The sequence below is a fragment of the Capsicum annuum genome, chromosome 5 (assembly GCF_002878395.1).
Source record: "Capsicum annuum cultivar UCD-10X-F1 chromosome 5, UCD10Xv1.1, whole genome shotgun sequence".
In the NCBI taxonomy this organism is placed as follows: domain Eukaryota; kingdom Viridiplantae; phylum Streptophyta; class Magnoliopsida; order Solanales; family Solanaceae; genus Capsicum; species Capsicum annuum.
In genome coordinates this window covers 125500052-125521613 of record NC_061115.1, presented here as the reverse complement: position 1 = coordinate 125521613, position 21562 = coordinate 125500052, and the positions used below count along the sequence as shown (strand labels likewise).

Below are 21562 nucleotides of genomic sequence, written 5' to 3'. Positions count from 1 at the left end.
AGGGATCAACAGTTGTTTGCCAAATTTAGCAAGTGTGAATTCTGGCTAAGGTCAGTTGCTTTTCTGGGTCATATTGTTTCTTCTGATGGTATTCGAGTTGATCCTCAAAAGGTAGAAGCTGTGAAGAATTGTCCTAGACCTATTTCCCCGTCTGATATTAGGAGTTTCTTGGGTCTAGCTGGCAACTACCGTCGTTTTGTTGAAGGTTTCTCTTTCATTGCTGTTCCTTTGACCCGGTTGACCCAAAAGAAGGTTAAATTCAAGTGGTCAGATTCTTGCGAGAAGAGTTTTCCGGAGTTGAAGACTCGACTCACTTCAGCCCCTGTGATGACCCTGCCTAATGGTGTAGATGATTTTGTGATATATTGTGATGCTTCCAGAATTGGTTTGGGTTGCGTGTTGATGCAGAAGGGTAAGGTTATAGCCTATGCCTCCAGGTAGTTGAAACCTTATGAAAAGAATTATCCGACCCATGACCTCGAGTTAGCTGCAGTGGTTTTTGCTTTGAAAATTTGGAGACAATATTTGTATGGTGTTCATGTTGATGTCTTTACGGATCACAAGAGTTTACAGTATGTGTTCACTCTGAGAGAGTTGAATCTTCGGCAGAGGCGATGGTTAGAATTACTGAAGGACTATGATATGAGTGTGTTGTACCACCCGGGCAAGGCCAATGCCCTTAGCAGATCGTCCATGGGTAGTATAACATATTTTGAGGAAGATATGAGGGACTTAGCCCGTGAAGTGCATCGTTTGGCTAGGTTAGGTGTTAGATTGCTTGACTCAGCTGAGGGTAATGCTTGGGTCCAAAGTAGTTCCGAATCTTCCCTAGTTTCTAAAGTGAAGGAGAAGCAGGATACAGATTCTCGTTTGGTCGAACTGAAAGAATCAGTTAAAGACCAAAAGGTGGAGGTTTTCTCCCAAGGGGGAGATGGTGTATTGAGATTTCAGAATAGATTGTGTGTGCCTGATGTTGATGATCTGAGGCAGAGAATCAGAGAATTATGGCTGAGGCGCATGCGCGCGGTATTCTATTCATCCCGGTGCTACCAAGATGTATCGCGATTTCTGGGAAATTTATTGGTGGAATGGTATGAAAAAGGATATAGCGAAGTTCGTAGAAAAGTGTGCAACTTGCCAGCAGGTAAAGATAGAGCACCAGAGACCCGGTGGTGTGATGCAAGAATTTAACATTCCTACTTGGAAGTGGGAAGTAGTGAACATGGATTTCGTGACCGGTTTACCTCTCTCGTTGTCATCATGATTCTATTTGGGTCGTTGTAGACAGGTTGACTAAGTCAACACATTTTCTGCCAGTACATACATCTTTCACCGCGGAGGACTATGCTAAGCTGTATATTCGAGAGTTATTCAGGTTGCATAGAGTTTCGTTGTCTATCATCTCCGATAGAGGTACTCAGTTTACTTCTCAGTTTTGGAGAGCCTTTCAGAAGGGTCTTGGCACCCAAGTTTATCTTAGCTCCGCTTTTCATCCGCAGACAGATGGTCAGGCTGAGAGGACTATCCAGACTTTGGAGGATATGTTGAGGGCTTGTGTTCTTGATTTCAAAGGAAGTTGGGATGAACATTTGCCGTTGATTGAATTTGCTTACAACAATAGTTTTCATGCTAGCATTAGAATGGCTCCATTTGAAGCTTTGTATGGGAGAAGATGTAGATCGCCCATAGGTTGGTTCGAAGTGGGTGAAGCTGTTGTGATTGGACCTGATGATGTATTTGAGGCTATGGAGAAAGTTAAGTTAATTAAGGAGAGGTTGAAGACAGCCCAGAGTCGTCAGAAGTCGTACGCAGATATGAAAAGAAGAGCTCTTGAGTTTGAAGTTGGTGATGTGGTGTACTTGAAAATTGTCCCAGATATGTTGGCCCTTATAGAGTTTTGAATCGTGTTGGGAAAGCAGCTTATGAGATTGAGTTGCCTGCAATCAGCTGTCCATCCTGTATTTCATGTTTCTATGCTCAAGAAGCACATTGCAGACTCTGTTGTTGTTGATCCGTCGGAAGGTTGTGATGTTCAGGATAGCCTTTCGTATGATGAAATCCCGGTTGAAATCCTAGATTATCAAGTCCATAGACTGAGGAACAAGGAAGTTCCTTTGGTTAAAGTTTTGTGGCAAAATCAATCAGTAGAGGGTGCCACTTGGGAAGCAGAAGCGGATATGCGAGCCAGTTACCCTCATCTTTTCTCCACGAGTTCGAATCAAGCTGAAGGTACTATTCCCTTAATTCAGTTTCCTCCTAATCTAATGTATTCAGCTATATGGTTATTCCCTCTACGATTCGTGCATTTGGTGAAGTACTCAAAAGTTTAGAGTAAAGTGAGCCCTTAGATGTGAGTCGCTCCAGCTATACATCCTCATTTTCTCTTGTTCTTGGCCTATTTGGCAACATTCGAGGACGAATGTGTCCAAGGGGGAGATATTGTAATACCCCGATCGTTTCTTAAGCCTAAATTCGTCTTTTGAGTGGACATGTATGACTTCCAAAGTGATTGATGTTTAAACCATGTTGTATTTCTCTAATTTCTACTTTTTGTCATGTAGAGTATTGAACAAGCTTTCCATCGATACCAATTTCATTGAAATCCGACATTGGACGAGGGAGTTATGACTGTTTTACTAAACGGTATCGGATCGCCCAGGTTTGACGGTCGACCTGGCGGACCGTCAGGTCCCTGGTGGACCGTCAGGTCCCTGGTGGACCGTCAAGTGCCCTGTCAAGCCGAGGCAGTGACTCCTTTTTCAGGCCATTGTGCGACGGCCAAGTTGGTGGACCGTCAAAAAGTTGACGGACCATCAAGGGGTCCGTCAGGTCGAGACAGAATGTCTCATTTCTGGCCCTTGAGTGACGGACGACTTGGTGGACTGTCAGTTTCCTGACGGACCGTCACTTCGACCGTCATGTCGAGGCAGAACGTTCCAGTTTTGGCACTCGAGTGACGGACGATTTGGTGGACCGTCACGAGACTTGACGGACCGTCAGATCGACCGTCACAGGCCCCGATCAGCGAATTTCAGTTTTTTTTAAAAAGGACATTTTGATTATTTCCGCCCCATATGGTCTTATATATATATCCTAGTAGAGAATAGCCATTCATTTTTCTCCTTTCCTCTTCCAAGAAACATCTAGAAATTAGGGTTTTTCCAAAACCCCAAAAAAAAATAAATTCAATCTTCTTCCAAGAAATTCAAGGATCTTTCATAGATTTCTCCAAGTTGTCCATGAATTAAGCTCTCCTAGTCAAAGGCATCAAGGATCTTAGCTCAAAATGTGAGGAAGAAGTTCCAAACAAGTTTCTACATCTCCAAAATTATAATTCAAGGTATGTGGGGTTTGAACAAGAACACTCCTTTCGTTCTTGTGCCTAAAGATTTACTTTCTATTATTGATTTTCATGATTTTGCAAGTGGGTTTACACCCAAATTTCTTTATGATTTATGAGATTTGAGTTGAATAAGTTTGATAGTTATGATTATTCCACCATCATGATTCTTAAATTGAGAATTTATTCCATGAGTTGTATATTGTCATTACGTATTGATGATTTCTAAGCGATTTAAGACAAGTGTCATGAGTGATGCCTTTCTATGAGAAATTTGACTATTGAATATATATATCGATATTTGAGATTGAAAGTCAAGAATGAGTCCTACGATGTTTCCTTGAAGCTTTGATATTTGAAAATGATTTGAAAAGAAAAATGTACTTGATGTTGGGAAAGATTGTGTTGAGTTGAGTCGGGTTAGGAATCCACAAGATGTTTATAATTTGCAGATGAGATATATATATATATTCATTTATGTTTTGGTCTTTAAAATAGACCCATGAGTTGATATTGATTAAGGTGGATTTCCTAGCACGTTCTGAGCTGAGTCTGGGAGGAGTATTAAGCACCGAGCGGGAAATGTGGTATTTCCCCGAAACTACGTGCCACCGTAGGATTGATGTTGATAGTTGTGGGCCAAAGGCCGAGTATGAGATTGTGATAACGAGATTGAGTTTATACTCCCTGGCAAGAGTACAACACCCCCGCCAATGTGGGGTTCTCTTCTTAGGAGGGCAAAACGTTGGACTCCATGCGGCTCACATGGTGTAGTTATGTCGGTTATAAGAAACTCCCACGTCCATAATGATCTAAGTACCATGAGTTACCGAGTCACTCTAAGTCATGAGTCAAAGAGTTTGAGTTGAGTTAAATGATTTACGAGATTTATGAAGCATATGTTATTACTGATGACTTTCGGAAATGATGTTTTAGATAATTCAAGTGAAGAGAGTCGTTATTGTCAGCATGCATGATTTTCTTATACATTTATGATATTATTTAAAATGTTGCATCCAGCCCCACATACTCAGTACATTCCCAAGTACTGACTCCCATACTCTTTTGTACTCTATATTTCCTCATGATATAGGTTCAGGTGCTCAGTCTCAGCAGCGACAGTGATGTTTTGAGTACCTCTATCTTCATTTTTGCGGTTGGTGAGTCCTCATGGTTCGAGGACCTGTGTCTCCGATTTTGTCTTGTTAATAGATGGTTGTTTACTTTCAATTTAGTACGAGTCAGTTGGGGATCTGTCCTAATGGCTCCTCAGTCCTATGTAGTAGAGGTTTTGTCAGACTAGTGTACCAGCGTGTACAGAGATTTCAATATTTTGTTTGTACAGGGCAGTATTACTTCGTATTTCAGTATGTTCATGACATGGTTATTCCTCTTTATCTTAGCATGATTTGCGCTATAATGAGTTCTGAAAGTGATGAAAGGCTTAGAGGGTTAGCTTGAGGCCACGTGTGGCCTTGAGCACCATGTGACGTCTCGGGATAGGTTCTTGGGGCGTTACATCAAGTCCATCACTAGAAGCCTGTGCTGGGTCGAAAGGTGCTCACTTGGAATGACCTTACAGTCCTTACATAACACCCTATCCCCCTTCCTAAGCAGTAGAAAGTCAATCTGAGTCTTGGCTATCATGCTTCTGAAGGTAATCAGGTGCTCCTCCTTCTTTGGGAAGCTCGAATTCACTACCACCAGCCCAAAGGCTCTCACAAACTCCAACAGGGCAGCTCCCTCATCATTTTTAACACCGAAGCCAACACCACCATGCACATCGTCATAGCCTCCCAGTCAGACCCCAATATCCCATTGAAGTCCCCTGCTACGACAATCTTCTCCGAGCTAGGCACTCTTCTCACCACCTCGTCTAAGTCCTCCCAAAACCTCGCCTTCACCTCCTCTTCCAAGCCCACTTGCGGCGCATATACACTACACACATGCAACGCAAAACCCCCAGTGATCAACTTAATCTTCATCAGCCTATCAATGACTCTCTTAACCTCCACCACCTGCCCTCTAAGCTCCTCATCCACTAATATGCCGACTCCATTTCGACGCCTCTCACTCCCTGAGTACCAAAGCTTGTACCCATCCACATCCCTAGCCTTAGATCCTACCCATCTAGTCTCCTGAACACGCGCAATATTAATCCTCCTCTTCTTAAGAATCTTCACCAACTCTACGGACTTACACTGAAGCGTCCCAATGTTCCAAGACCCTTCTCTCAACCTATCTTCTATCACCTCTCGCCTACCTCTAACACCCCTCCTCGACTCAGCCCTAACGCCCGACCTATACCCCCACCCATCCCTGCCCTCCCCTCCCCACCCTTTCCCAAAACCGCCCTCACCCCCAACCCTCTCGGACATGACCCTACTCCACCATCGACTCCCCCAGCCACTACTCAAAACCAAAACAAAGCCCCAAACCAACAACGAACGAACAAAGCAACCGCACGAAAATAATAAGAGAAGGCACGCACAAAGCACACTATTCGGCCTAGCCGCTAGAACAACCCAACAAAAAACAATGAATAATAAACAGGCATGCCTAGCAACCAGTCACCACTATAAACTCAAATAAACAGGAGATAAGAAACAGAAAGAAAAAAAAACCAAAAATAGTGCAAAGAAACCAAAATTGTAGGAAGTAAATAAAGATCAAAGTAAAGATGTCACCGGTACGTTTGCACGCTGCTGGTTTCCGGCGATTTTGGTGTCGAAAATGGTTGACGGACTAAGGTTGCCGGCAAAGGCCACTGGTGCGTCGCTGGAGTTGTCGCTGGAGCGTCTTTTGGGTACCGTCGGGATCTGGATGCCGGCTGGCGTCGGACTTCGTACCACTTGCACCTTCACCGGAGTTGAGAGTCGAGCCGACGGGCAACCCTAATTCCCGCCGGCGATAGCAGTGATGGAATAGCCACAAAGAGGGATGAAGCGGGCAAACGATAGAGAGAACTGGGGGGGAGAGTGAAACTAGGGAGAGGGTTTAGTCCTTACCTGTTTCCGGCGCGACTACGCCGGCGTTGGAGCTTGCCGGTCAGACGGAGTTGACTTTACAGGTGAACGTTAAAGGAGAACGTTGGCTAAATTCATGATATTTATAACATTTCTTAATTTTTTTATTTTTTTTATTTATTTTCATAATTCAATGATACAAGACATGGATAATGATATTTATAATGTGCCTACGCTCGCTTGGACAAGGTGAAAAAGAAGGGTTTTTGGGAGGTTTTGGATGAGGTGGTGAGAGACGTTCCGAGCACCGAGAAGCTTTTCATTTGAGGAGATTTCAATGAGCATATTGGGTCTTTTTCGAGAGGTTATGATGACGTACATGACGGTTTTGGTTTCGGGGAGGAATGAAGAAGGAGCTTCTCTTTTGGATTTTGCTAGCGGTTTTGGGTTTTGGGTAGCGAATTCGAGCTTTTCGAAGGAGGAGCACCTTATTACCTTTCATAGTTCGCTGGCCAAGACTCAGATAGACTTTTTGCTCCTTAGGAATGGTGATGGAGCGCTATTTAAAAACTGTAAAGTCATACCTAGCGAGAATCTTTCGACCCAACATAGGCTTCTGGTTATGGACTTGGTAATTAAAAATTGTAAAAAAAACAGAGGTGTGGAGGATCGACCCAGGATTAAGTGGGGTAACTTGACTTTGGCCAGTGTTTTGGAAATAGAAAAGAAGTTGTCGACTATAGGGGCTAGGGAGAGTAGAGGGGATGTGGATAGTATGTGGGAGACGACTGCCAGCTGTATTAGGGAGACCGCTAGAGAGGTGTTGGGTGTCTTGAGAGGCCAATCTGGCAAGCACCGGGGGGACTGGTGGTGGAACGAAGAAGTTAAAAGGAACGGTGGAGACTAAGAAGGTGGCATATGCTAAGTTGGTTGAGAGCAAGGATGACGTGGAGAAGGAGACGAATAGGGATGAGTATAAGTTAGCTAGGATGGAGGCTAAGTTAGCTGTTACGATGGCTAAGACAACAACTTTCGAGAGTTTGTTTGTGGTTTTAGAGGAGAAAGGCGGGGATAAGAAGTTGTATAGGCTTGCTAAGGCTAGGGAGCGGAGGGCTTGTGACCTTGACCAAGTGAAGTGTATTAAGGGGAAAGATGACAGTGTTGGTTTAGGATGCGCTCACTAGAAGGTGGTGGCAGTCCTATTTTCATAGACTTTTGAATGACGAGGGCCCCAACGGTTTTGTGCTGGGGGACTTGGAGAACTCGGAGAGGTGTCACAATTATGGTTGGCGGATCAAGGTGGAGGAGGTTAGGGGTGCGATTCGGAGGATGCATAAGGGTAGGGCGATTGGGCCAGATGAGATTTCGGTGGATTTTTGGAAGAGCACGTAGGGGTGGGGGGGTGGGGGAAGGTTGTTTGGTGTGGCTGATGAGGTTGTTTAACATCATTTTTAGGGAGACAAAGATGCCCAAAGCTTGGTGATGGAGTATGATGGTCCCATTACATAAGAACAAGGGAGACATTCAGAGTTGCAACAATCACAGGGGCATCAAGTTGTTGAGTCATACCATGAAGGTTTTGGAGAGGGTGATTGAGTTGAGGTTGAGGAGGATCGTGACTATTTTCGAGAATCAGTTTGGTTTCATGCTTTGTGATGGGGGCCTTCCCCGGACCCTGCGCATAGCGGGAGCTTTAGTGTACCGAGATGTTCTTTAGTTTGGTTTCATGCCAGTCGCTCGACTAGTGAGGCCATTCACCTCGTAAGGAGATTAGTGGAGCAATTTAGAGAAAGGAAGGACTTGCACATAGTGTTCACTAATCTTGAGAAGACATGTTACAAAGTCCCTAGGGAGATTTTGTGGAGGTGCTTAAAGGCTAGAGGGGTGCTCGTGGTGTAGAGCTGTCAATACGGGCCGGCCAGCCCATCTGGGCTAGCCCACACGGGATTTGGAATTTGACGGGCTAGACCGGGTTGGCTCATCAACATGACAGGCCAGAAAATAGCAAGCCCAACCCATCACACTGTGGGCTGCAGGTCTCCACGGGTCAGCCCATTTTTTAAAATATATTATTTTTATAATCTTAATTTAAATTTTAAATTTGTTCATTACATAAACATGTACAATATAATATTACATGACGTTACTTCTTGTTAATCAAGTCTCAAATTTACAAAAAAAATTCAAATAATTTGTGAAATTAAAAGCTAGTTGTTGGAGTTGAGTTAGGTGTAAGATCCATTTTCTTTACAAATTCAAGTGGATAGTTCGATCACATCAGATCGAGCAAAACTCTTCATTAAATTGAGAAACTCATTGTTGGGTGGGGGGAGGTAGGGAGGGTTCTTTGGTTATGCAGCTTGCTAAGCTATTTTAGTTATGTCTCAGTATGTGATCTTGCAACTTCCATTTCCTAGGGAAGTCAAAAGAAACTCCTTCCGAGTATATGAAAAAGAGGGATAATTTGGGCTTTTTATAAAGAAGTGGTGAATACTCCTCTGGCATTAGTCATTGCTCTTCATCATCTCTGGAGCAGCTAATGCAATATGAATTTTCCTTTGTGCTAAGTTGACATTCATTGCTCTTCATCATCTCTGGAGCAGATAATGCAATATGAATTTTCCTTTGTGCTAAGTTGACATTTGTGTATATATAAGCAACATGCTTTTTTTTTTGGGCATTTTCTTTGCCTCTGCTTTACCATCAGGGGATCTAAATATGCAATTTGATTTTGTATATTGTGTGATGAATCAGGATGATATACTTCCGAAATTGATGACATTCACGGGCTCCCATGAGGATCTTTTCAGGAAGGAGATAGCAAAATATGATCATATTTGTGAAGAAATTTCTCAAAACATCGAGGCACAAGAACAATTGCTGCTGCAAATTCAGGTTCAGAAATTCATGTCTTTTTCAGGGATTTACCTTTTCAGTTTTGCTGCACTTTTCATTTCAACTTGGGAGCTTCTCTTAAGCTTTAATGTAGGAATCCTTGTCTGGTAAAGTTGACTTCGTATTTATTGCACAGTCCTTAGTAGGTGTTCCCTTTTATTTTTCCATATTGTCGGCTTCAGGATGCTCTGCAGAATAGGATTTATAGGTTACGAAGCGAGGGATGCAACACAGTTTCCTTTTTGTATCTTTTCAATCCCTGTGTAATTCGCCTGGTGTTTGTTTTCAACTATGATTTTCTGTTATATTTATGCTGACCAACACCGAAAGTTGCATTTTTATTTAAGATCTGGAAAGCATTACAGATATGATATAATGGCATCTGTTGAAGAGTCCTGTGTAGCGCTCTTATAGGGCTCTTATGAGATGGGTGGTCTCCTTACATGGTCTTGGGCAATCCTCATCTTATGAGCTAGCTTTTGGGATTGAGTTAAACCCAAGATCCATTTCTTTACATGGTATCAGACCTAGTGCTATCCGAATTCTTGCTACCCGAGGTTGGGTCCCATATGAAAAATTGTCCAAGCTCTAGATGTCCAGCCTTGGGTGTGGGTTTTGGGTATCTTACCTCTTAGCTAGCTTTTGGGGTTACAGTTAGGCCCAAGATCCATTTTTCGCAACATCCTTAGTTGAGCTATCGCCTATGGCATGTCTTTTCCTCCGAACTTTTTTTTATTAAACTGGTAAATCTGACCTTTGAACTTGTTTGTATTTTGAAAGTGTTGAAGAGAACGTTTGGAAGTGGAGGGTGGGTAGGTAAAGAAGGTCACAGAATGAGTGTTATTTCCTTAGTTGCAGTTATATTTGTGGTGTTTCTTTTCTTATTTGATACTTGTTATTTTTGCATGTTATAAGTAGTGCCTGAGATAGTTTATATGGAGATAATGTGGTCAATGAAGACTTATACAGCCGACCCTGAATTGTTTGGGACAGGCAAAGTTATATTTTGGAAATTTAAGAGTTGTAGTGCACAGATTATTGTATAAAAGGCATGTTTAACCAACGTATTGTATTCCTTCGGACCAGAAATACTTCATGTTTGAGTTTTCTTTGTGCAAACATAGAGAAAAGTCCCTCTTTTGGGAAAGAACAATCTACTTGTGCTGGACTTCATTATATAAGCCGCATCTCCTTGAATGCTCTCTAACAAGGCGGTATTCCTTTTGCAGGCTCAAAATGATGAGTTTGCTTCTATTTTCAATCTTGAGGATTATAAAGGTGTGTTCTTAATCTCCATAATCATTTTGCAATAGCTTAGGTATTCTTGATAGACAAACATCTTCTGTCCTACCTAAATAACTTAGGTGGCAGGCTAATCCTTCATTAGGGTTTGTATATCAAAATGACTTCTTACTGCTCATTATGTGTCCTGTGATTAAATCCCTTGATGTCATTTTAAAGTGATGTTGCAAGTATCAGTTTTAAAATTGACACGGTGAAGTGCTGTCCAGCCCTTACTATGATGTGTTGGCCATTTATCATCTGGATTCTCTTTTAGTTTATATCTAATCTATCTACTTTGATATTTCTTCTCGGCGTGGCTTATTCATGTTTCTTCAAGTACGGCTGTTCATTTCAGATGTCCCAGTTACTGTTAATTTGCTAAGCTCATCATTCTCGATGTTGCAGCTTCCTGTGAGAGAATCTATAAGCAGATTGAAGCTGCCATTTTGAAATATCAAGAAATTAAGGAAAATATCAACGAGGGCTTGAAGTTCTATGTAACACTTCAGGTATGAGAATTTTCATCTCTTTTAGGATTGCTCTTTCAATTGGAGTTGTTTGGGAAGGGGGTGGAGATTGGAAGATTTGCTCACCAGTATACAACACAAGGAGGATTCCAACCATTTGCTTTCAGTGAATCCTTCGAGCACATTCTGCTTGTGATCTAGGATCGTTTGTGTCCTAAATAAGAACTTCTGTTGGGAGAAGAGGAATCTGGGGTGGGTATAAGGTGAGCTGGATTAGGGTCGGTGATCGCTTTCCATTTGGTTCCATGAGATTGTAATGCAATTGGCGCAATGGGCTTGTATACGCGGGACTGCAATCATCCTTCAAGGGACCTATTTTATCCCATTGAAAGGGTTGAGATGTAACCATTGCATGGGTTACATTTTGATCCCCTTCCCCATGGGGGAGATTGGAATTGTGACAATTCCATTGGATACATTATTCCCCCACCCTCACACATTTCCCCTGCCTTTGGCTGTACCATGTGGTCCTTTAACAGCTCCACCACCTCACCTCATCTTCCTTTTTCTTTGATTTTTATAAAGAAATTACCACAGCGAATTATTAGAAGAATATAATCCGAGTAATGATCTCTCATCTAATCCGTGAATTGAACACAATGAAAATTTATACAATCCCATTCCACTAATCTCCCCAAGAATCCATTATTACAATCACATTCTCAATTTCTGTGCTGATTCAACTGTATGATAACCTACCCTTATATGTGCAAGTCAAAGAACCCCTTTGGATCTTTTCATATATAACCTAGTCAATGGTGTCAAAGCCCCCACTACTACTGCAAATCTGACAAAGGAGCATTCAATTGTGTAACCTCGTATGGTCGTATTTGTTTATGCTCTTCGGTATGAAGCTTGGATAGAGCCTTATCGGGGATGAGAACTTGTAGCTCAAAGTTGTTTGTCTGCACTTAAAAGATTCATTTTAGTAGTGCACAGTGGGACAAATCACTAGATGTCCTTTGACGGTTCTTTCTGAATATGTATGCTTTTTCGATCTATCTGCAAATTTCCAGGAAATCAATTCATATAAATTTTTTTGTCTAACAGGAGGCGATCAATAATGTGAAACAGCAGTGTAGTGATTTTGTGATGACACGAAACATGCAGTGCCGAGAAATGATAGAAGATGTACAGAGGCAAATCTCTGGTCTCAGTTTCCAGGATGGTAAAAGTTCAAGTGGGTATACTTCAGTTGGGCAGGGTCATCAGCCTCCAAGATCCAATCCCCAGGTTCCGACTGAGACTGGAAATATACCCAATTCTTCTCGACCCCACCAGGCTCCTGCATACCAGTCTCTTCCGCAGCAACCAGCAATTTCTGAATACGGTCAAACCTCTCCACCTTATAGTTCTCCACAACCGCCTGCACCACCTTACCATTTTCCAGGTCAAGGTCAATCATATCCATATCAGCAGCCGCAACCACATCCACATCCACATCCTCAACATCAACCACAGCCTCCACCTAACCACGAGTACAGTCAACCTGCATATCCTGGGTGGCGAGGTCCTTACTATAACGTACCTCCATAGCAACCTGGAGCTATGCCTCGACCTCCTTACACTGCCCCTTCTCCATATCCTCATCCTCATCAGGGTGGCTATTACAGGCAATGATAGTTTTCCCATACTTCTCTCCATGTGCATCATATGTTCATTTTTGTCTCGCTAGTTTTTGTGTCATTCTCAAGTGGATTTGACGTGGCTAGACTTCTCAGTACCAGCTCTTGACATACACCATTATACATTGTAAGTTTGAATGAAGCACGCATGTACAGGGCATCTCCTTGTAAAGTCGATGACCAAAAATACAAGATATAATTTAGAATTTTCCCGTCTAAGCACACTCTTAAGATATGATATATTGTGAATGATTTGAAAAAAAAATACGATCTGATATTTTGTGGATTTATTTTGTTGGTCTTTCTTATATCAACAGTAGTAATTCGTGTAATTTGATGTCCATGGGATTTCCAATTCCATGCTTTAATAGTTATCCATGTTGATAGTTGAAATGCAAGAACTGGCTGGCCTTTATACCTTTCCTGGAAGGTAATTAGGGTCAGCTTATTCTCATCCTTGCAAGTTACATTACCATGTTATCTTTTTGCTATTTTTTTTTATAAGCTAGCTGTAGAGTCCATTAGAGCTACTCTTTGTATATTCACGTGGATAAATAAAATCTTTTATTTCGACAAAAAAGGCGATTTTCATTGCTTCGATCTTTGTGAGTGTTGTCATTTCTTTCGGTCATTTTTGTTGTTTTCTAAATATATGACAATATTCTTTCAAGCATATATCAAATTGGCAGCCCCGCCGCTAAGTGATGTTGCATTCGAAATGGATAAGCGATGAAAATTTCACCATTAATGGGTGGCGGTTTTCAATTTGGATTGCAGCTATCAATTTTTTGTTGATGAATTGCATAAGCGCTTAAATATAGAGTCAAATTTAGGTTCAATGGATGCGTAAAATATAAAGGTTCGATCTATGTCTATATAATGATGACATATATAATGACGACGGTCAAATTATATGTGGAGATGATGAAGAAAAATCTAGACATCGATGAATATCCATTTTGAATAACACTAAAATCCACTTTGAATAACACTAAAATATTCATTTGAAAATAGTGAATCCTCAACGTTTAATTTGGTGGAAACATCTCCGAAGTGTGATACAGCTGCATCGGATGTCTATTTAAGCAGGTCCTCTTTCTGGACTTTTCTGAGAATCAAAAGGATGAAGTGTCAAATTCTATAATAATGGATCCATTTCATAGACAAGTTGAAAAAGGACAACTGTATTGGGACAAAGATACAATTTCTAGTGTGATGAAGTATTATGCAATACAAGAGAGATTCCAGTTTAAGGTCAATTGATCATCAACATCAAGGTATGACTAGTGCATAAAAACTGTATCAATGCAGTATAGAAAGTGTATCAATATGTTTTCTGGACTGTATATGCATAGGTTCCCTATATAAACAGTATCAATGTGGTGTAGGAGTGTATCAATATGTATATGAATTGCTTGTGCATAAATTTTCCTGTATAAACTGCAGTGTGGTGTATGAATTATATATCCATAGCTTTTTATGTATATGCACGACGCCAAAACTAAGAGTCATCCTGACACTTGTCGTGACAACCTTTGAAAAGTAAGTCAATCACCCAAATTGACATGAAAATGTGAAAACAACACCAAATCCTAAGATAAGGATTCTAGAACGAAGCCAAACCATACATATATAGTAATAGCAAAAAGTACATAGTAGTGATATCGTAAATCACCCCAAAATTTAATGTCACAGTGTAAGAACCAACTAAGTATATCTCGAAGTCAAAATATACCACTGATAGTTTAAAAAGGAACATAAATATGTCTCTGAATACGAAACGAGACATAAACTAGATAAAAAGGGTAGGAGATCGACTTTGAAAGCATAGATCGATCGCTACCTCGAAAATACTCCAAGCAACGCTCTAGGCCAGCTATCGCGCGGCACACTCGTACCTTGATTTGCATCGAAAGGGCACGGTAGAAATGAGTGCGGTCCACTTGAACTCATTAGGTATCATAGGCCGACGGAGCAAAGTAGAAAATAAAGTATATAAATACACGATATGGGCACGTCACCAACGATTAGTTAATGTCTTAAATGGTAGCCCACACCATCGTCACTAACAGTTCTAAATGTACACATACACCAAACACAATTATGAGAAAGAAACATAAAATAGATATACATCAAATCAAACACGAAAATACACACAGAATGTGCACAACATATGAAATACAATGATGATGATGATGATGATGATGTGATATGTTCGAGGTTTTTGTACAACCTCCGTATACACCTAACGAGCTCTACTCTTGAGGTAGGACCCATGGTGGTTCCAACCCATATACAATCCAATAACCAATACCAATCTAATATTCATAACTTCTCTTCGGTAGAGTTCTTTTAAAAATGTCACATTTTCTGACAGAAAAATCTGTATTTCCACAATGGTATCAATGCCTCATGAATGTATATGATATGAGGATGTAGTGCTTATAACCAAATCAGAATGAGAATTTCAAAATCCAAACAATATACTAAGCATGTGAGCCAAAAATTTACTCAATACGCTAATCATCCATGATTCAAAATAATCCAGATACCATTAGAGTAAGATATGCAATAATATGTCTAAGATATGCAATAATATGTAATTGATACCACATAAATTTCAACTTAGGTAATTTCCTCCAAGAAGAAAACAACCAAATATAAAAATGCCAACAACACTATATAACACCCACACGGTCACACATAGCAAAAAAGTTCTCAAATCACCAATAACAACAACATAGGCCCCCACACGGATATAAAAAAGTAATACACCATTTTCATGATTAGTATCCACACTCATAACATGCTTTATAATCAATATTAACTATCTAACCCAGATTGAAAGAAAGTTAAATCATAACCTACCTCGAACGAATAAAACCCGATCCAAAAGCCTTCAACCACAAAGCCTTTCCCTTACGAATGGCCTCGAAATCAACTAAAACATACAAATACAGAACCTACATGTCAAAAGAAAGCTAACGCTACTCATATTATCTATTTTTGAGTCGGATTAAAATAGACCCTGAAATAAATTTTTTTAAAAAAGGATAAAATCAGAATTTTCACGATTAGTACCCATATCCATAACATGCTTTTATATCAATATTAACTACCAAGCCCATATTGAAGAAAGTTAAATCACAACCTACCTCAAACGAAGAAAACCCGATCCAAAAGCCTCCAATCACAAAGCCTTCCCCTCACGAACGACCTCAAAATCAACTAAAACATACAAATATAGAACCTACATGCCAAAAGGAAACTAACGATTCTCATATTGCCTATTTTCGAGTCGGGTCAAAACAGACCCTCGAAATGGATTTTTGAAAAAAGGGTAAAATCAGAATTTTAGTTCATAAATACATTACCCATAATTAAAGGAAGCCATAGATGAAAATCCAAGTGAAAACGAGTTGAAATCGGGGGTTTAATTGAAGAAATACAAATTGTCTTTTTGGGTCAAAATTTCCAAATTCCACTTTTGAAATCATGATTTAACAAGTTTTAGATGACAAGAATCAATGAAAAATAATTGAAATAGGGATTTGGAGCTTACCCAAGCTTGAAAATGTAAGAAATTACCTAAAAATTCTAAAACCCGAAGCTTTAAGTCTCAAAAATGGTGAAAAAATTGAGAAAAAATTGAGAAAAAGAAGATATATATAGTACCAGCATTGACCGCCAAAACGATCAAATGATTGACCGCTAAAGCGGTCAAGTACCGCTTTAGCAATACCTGCTTGGCATGTTAGTCCACTAACGCGTACACAGATTGCTTTAATGATCTCCGCTAAAATGGACAGGGTACCTCTAAAGCACCCTTGCCCAGCTGGAGCCTGCTGCTGTTAAGTGGCGCTTAGCGCCTACCGCTAAAACGACCAAAATGGCGCTTTAGCGGCTGTACCAACTGAACTTGAAAAATTTTCAAGTCTCCACAAACTCTTCGTGATTCATTTGAAATTCTGTGAATGCAAAAAAATTATGCTACCCTAATAAATTTAATGCTCCAAACTCAATTACAATATTAATTTTTTGAAAAACATCGTTTTCACAAAATTAACCCCGAGACCTAATTTCTCAACTTTTCAAACTGAGGGTCAAAATAAGATATCAAAGTTATAAAATCACACCAACCATGTTTTCAATCTAAAATTGATGTTTCAAATCTGCTGGCATAGTCCATTTTTTCATCTGATGCATAGAACAATAAATGTTGACAGAAGTCAACTATAAAGCCTTTTTAACCTCGAAAAATCACAAACTCGCATAAATCACACTAAAATGTATTAAAAATATGCCAGTCATATCCACAGCCTAGAAACATCACAAAGCACCCACGGGGATGGGTAAAATGGTCAAACTATATAGAAATGAATAATTCACAAAAGTCAAGTCATTACATTTCCACCACTAATAATCTAGTTCACCCCCAAACAATAGGTAAAGGAAATACTTGAATCAAGGAAAAGCTGGAGATAACTACCACACAAATCATATTTGACTTCTAAGTAGCATATCTGCAGGTCAATGACTCCACTGGACCTTAACCACCAAAATATCTCTAGAACGCAATCGTCTAATATTCCTAGCTAGGATGGAGACAGGCTCCTCAACAAAAGACAACCTCTCATCTAACTGCACTAAATTCCAATGAATGACATGAGACTCATCCGAAATGTAACGACGAAACATAGAAACATGAAAAATTGAATGAATAGCTGATAAATCTAGGGGCAATACTAACTCATAAGTCACATTCCAATAGTCCGAAGAATCTTAAATGGTCTAATATACCTGGAGCTCAGCTTGCCCCTCTTTTCAAACCTAATCACACCCTTATGGGCGACACACGAAGGAAGACTCGATCACCAACACTAAATCTCAAGGCACAAAATTTATGATCCACATAACATTTCTTCCTACCTTGAGCCACTCAAAGTCTAGATTGAATGACCCAAACTCTATCCAAAGAGTCATGAAGCAAGTTCGTACCTCGAGGTCTAATCTCATAATCCTCAAACCAACCAATTGAAGAGAGATAACGCCTACCATACAAAGCCTCGAAGAAAGCCATCTAAATACTGGAATTGTAGCTATTACTATATGCAAACTCTGCCAATTCTAGATATTGCTACCACTGATCTCTAAAGTCCATAACATAAATATGGAGCATATCATCCAAAACTTGAATAATCTGCTCCAATTGACCATCGATCTAGGGTTGAAAAGATGTGCTAAGATCAAGCTGGGTACCGAACTCCTCCTGTAAAGCCTTCTCAAAGTGAGATGTGAACACTAAACCTCTATCTGAGTTGATAGACACTGGTACAACATGATGAAGAACTATCTCACAAATATAGATATCGGCCAATGTCTCAACATTGAAGAAAACCTGAATAGGAATAAAATCTGGCAAACTACCCGACCTCAAATGATTTCACCTACTGGCAACATAGATAATGATATATAAAATCTGCTATATCCTTCCTTATACCACCCCACCAGTAGTGTTATCTCAAATTACGATACATCTTAATCACCCTCAAATGAATGAAATACCTAGAATAATGAGCCTCATCCAAAATCAATATCACCCAATCGTCTACTCTCGATACACAAACTCGACCTCCAATCCTCAAAACACCTTCTGAATTAAGTGAGACTTTTTTAGCCTCATTACTCAATACCTTATCCCGAATCACTCTCAACCCAACATCATTAAACTGATGAGATCGGATCTGCTCTATCAAGGAAGAACTAGCCTCCACAAATGCCAAAACACACCAGGTGTTAAAATATTAAGCCTAACTATTTGGTTAGCCAAAGGATTTTCCTAGGTTAAAAGATGTGCCAAGCTACCTATGCTAGCTGAATTATGGTTTAAGGCATCCAAAGTTACATTAGCCTTGCTTGAATGATAGAGAATAGTGAGGTCATAGTCCTTAAGCAACTCAAGCCAATAATGCTGCCTCATATTAAGATCTCCCTGGGTGAAGAAATAGGCTATGATGATCTAAGAAAATCTTATAACGAACTCCATACAGGTAGTGCTCAACATCTTCAAAGAAAAATGATCGCACACAAATCTAAATTGTGGGTAGGGTAATTCTTCTCATGGGGCTTCAACTAGAGAGAAGTATACATAATCACCTTACCTTCCTGCCTCAACACAACACCTGACATAACATCTGAAGTATCATAAAAGACTAAACCCCACGCCTTTCTTGAGCAAAGTCAAGATAGGAGCAAATGTCAATAAATCCTTGAGCTTTTAAAAGATCGCCTCACAAGCATCAAAAAATCTTTTTCTGAGTCAACTTGATCAATAAAGCCGCAATAGATGAAAAACCCTCAATAAAACGTTGATAGTAACCTGCTAAACCAATAAAACTATGAATCTTGATAGATAAGTAGGGCTAGTCCAATTATGAATCACTGCAACCTTGGCTGGATCGACTATAATACCATCCTTGGTCACCATATGCCCCAAGAAAGAAACAAACTCTAACTAAATCTCACGCTTAGATAACTTAGCATACAACTTCTCATCCCCCATTCTCTAAAATGAAATCTATAAATGCTCTTCATGATCAGTCTCACTTTTGGAATAAACTAAGATATCATCTACAAATACAACGGTAAAAGAGTTGAGATACAGTCAAAATTCCTGGTTTATCAACTCCATGAATATGGCTGGGGCATTGGTCAATCCAAAGGACATAACCAAGGTACCAAGTCTAAAAATCTATCTTTAGAATATCCAAAACTCTAATCCCCAACTGGGATCCTCGAACCTTAAATCAATCTTTACAAACATCGAAGCATCCTAAAACTGATCAAATAAATCACTAATACGAGGAAGAGAATACTTATTCTTAATAATCGCCTTGTTCAACTACTACTAATCAATTCACATATGTATAGACCCATCCCTTTTCTTCATAAATAAGACAAATGAACCCCAAGGTGATATACTAGGTTGATAAATCCCTTATCCAGCAACTCCTGTAACTGATCCTTTAATTTCTTTAACTCTGTTGGGACTATCCTATAAGAAAGAATATAGATAGGGTTGATGCCTGACTCAACATTAATAGAGAAGTCAATATCACGATATAGAGGTATACTAGGCAAATTCATAGGAAAAATATCCATGAAACCACGAATAATATGAACCAAATCCAAAGAAGAAAGAATGTAACTCTTTTGGGACCCAAATAAAGCGCACCCTTCCAAGCTATCCTTGGCACACCTGATAGAGCTAAAGTCACGATTTTAGCATAATAGTCTAGGACAACATGATAATGAGCTAACCAATCCATACCCAAGATGAAGTCGAAATCTACCTTATCTAGGATAATCAGATCTACCCAAGTCTCACAGCCTGTGAAAGTCACAACACAGGATTGGTGCACCCGATCCACCACTAAGAGTCTCCTATGGGGATAGATAGATGAATATGCATAGCCAGAGACTCACTAGTAGAATCAAAACTAGAATAAAATATACAGATACATATGAGAAAGTATACCCCAGATCAATTAACATAAATCTAGATCTAAAACAAATAGGGATGGTACCTATGATAACAATGCTGAAAGCCTCTACTTCTAGTCTGCTGATTATAGTATAACACTGTCTACGTCCACTAGTGATTGACTAGCCCCATGACTACCACTATGGGAACCAATACCTCTGCTTCAGACACCTATGAAAGAATCTCTACCACTCACCGCCTATATAAAAGTAGGCCTGGAAGCACGACGGGGCAGTCTTATCCAAATGGCCAATCTCACCACACACAAAGCAAACTCTATGACCCGACTCAATAAGAAAGGTACGACTGAGCTAGAACGACCATCCAAAATTTCTAAAACAGAAGACCTACTACCTAAACCCTACAAGTCTACCTATTCCAATCTATTATGATACCCACGAAAGCCTCTAGAATTTTTTTCTCAAGGATTATGACCTCTAAACTTGCCCTAACAACACACTCTCTTAGCGCCTAGCTGAGATGCTTAAAGAATAGACTCAGTCATCTTCACACGATCTACTATACTCTAAAATAATTCCCCTGACACTACTATCTAGGCAGTAGATAGCTGAAGTAAAACATCTAACCCATTCATGAACTTTTAAATCTTTTCAGACTTAGTGGTAATACTGTATAAGAATAGGATAAAAATATGCCTTATACTCAGAAACAGTCATGGAGCCCTGCTACAAGTGATCACATTTATCTCTCATTTGATACCTCAGATTGAAAGGCATAAAGCTATCCAAAAAGGCCCATAAATTGATCCTAAGTTATCTCTGGGGAACCAAAAAGTCTACAACTAATAAGTGACTTCTACTAATCCCTGACTGCATCTCTCAACTGGTAAGTAGTATAAGTAATCCCATATGACTCAAGCAATCCAAGATTATGCAAATTCTTCTGATAATCAATCAAGAACTCATAGGCATCCTTACTCATAGTATCACTGAACCTGGATGGACTGTAATACCCTGTAATATTCTAAGCTCGATTTAGCTCTTAGTTGCATGGTTAAGGGGTTCAAGGCTTGAAAATTTCACTAAGTGTTGAGGACTTAGTCCTTTTCAAGATCCCTAAACTTTTTGGATTTTTATTTTGTCCTTCTCGACCCTAAAATATTAGTTTTTGGGTTGATTCATATTTAGGGAGGTTAAAAGTATGTCTCGAGAGAGTTTTGAGATTTTCAAATAAGGATCGGGACATATTTTAGATGGCTGAAATAGAGAAGCAACGTGATAAGGCTATGACACGTTGCTCTCTCCCAAGTTAAAGCGGTCTGCGATGTATAGATTTCTCCTCTGGAGTAAGCTATGGGGTGCGTTTCTCTCTCCCATGGAGAGAGAGGCATGACACATCGCTCTGTCCCATATATTTATATG

At 40.0% G+C, this 21562-nt stretch overlaps 1 protein-coding gene across 1 annotated transcript in view; it reads left to right on the top strand.

The window, feature by feature from the left end:
• LOC107852832 (vacuolar-sorting protein BRO1) overlaps positions 1–12927 on the top strand; it is a 28481-nt gene extending 15554 nt beyond the window's left edge. Inside the window, exons 6-9 of the mRNA XM_016697870.2 lie at positions 9061–9201; positions 10431–10479; positions 10891–10994; positions 12063–12927. Of these exons, the coding sequence (XP_016553356.2) occupies positions 9061–9201; positions 10431–10479; positions 10891–10994; positions 12063–12548 (780 nt within the window). The 3' untranslated portion in view covers positions 12549–12927. The remainder of the gene's footprint in view (positions 1–9060; positions 9202–10430; positions 10480–10890; positions 10995–12062) is intronic.
• Positions 12928–21562: the final 8635 nt, after the last annotated feature.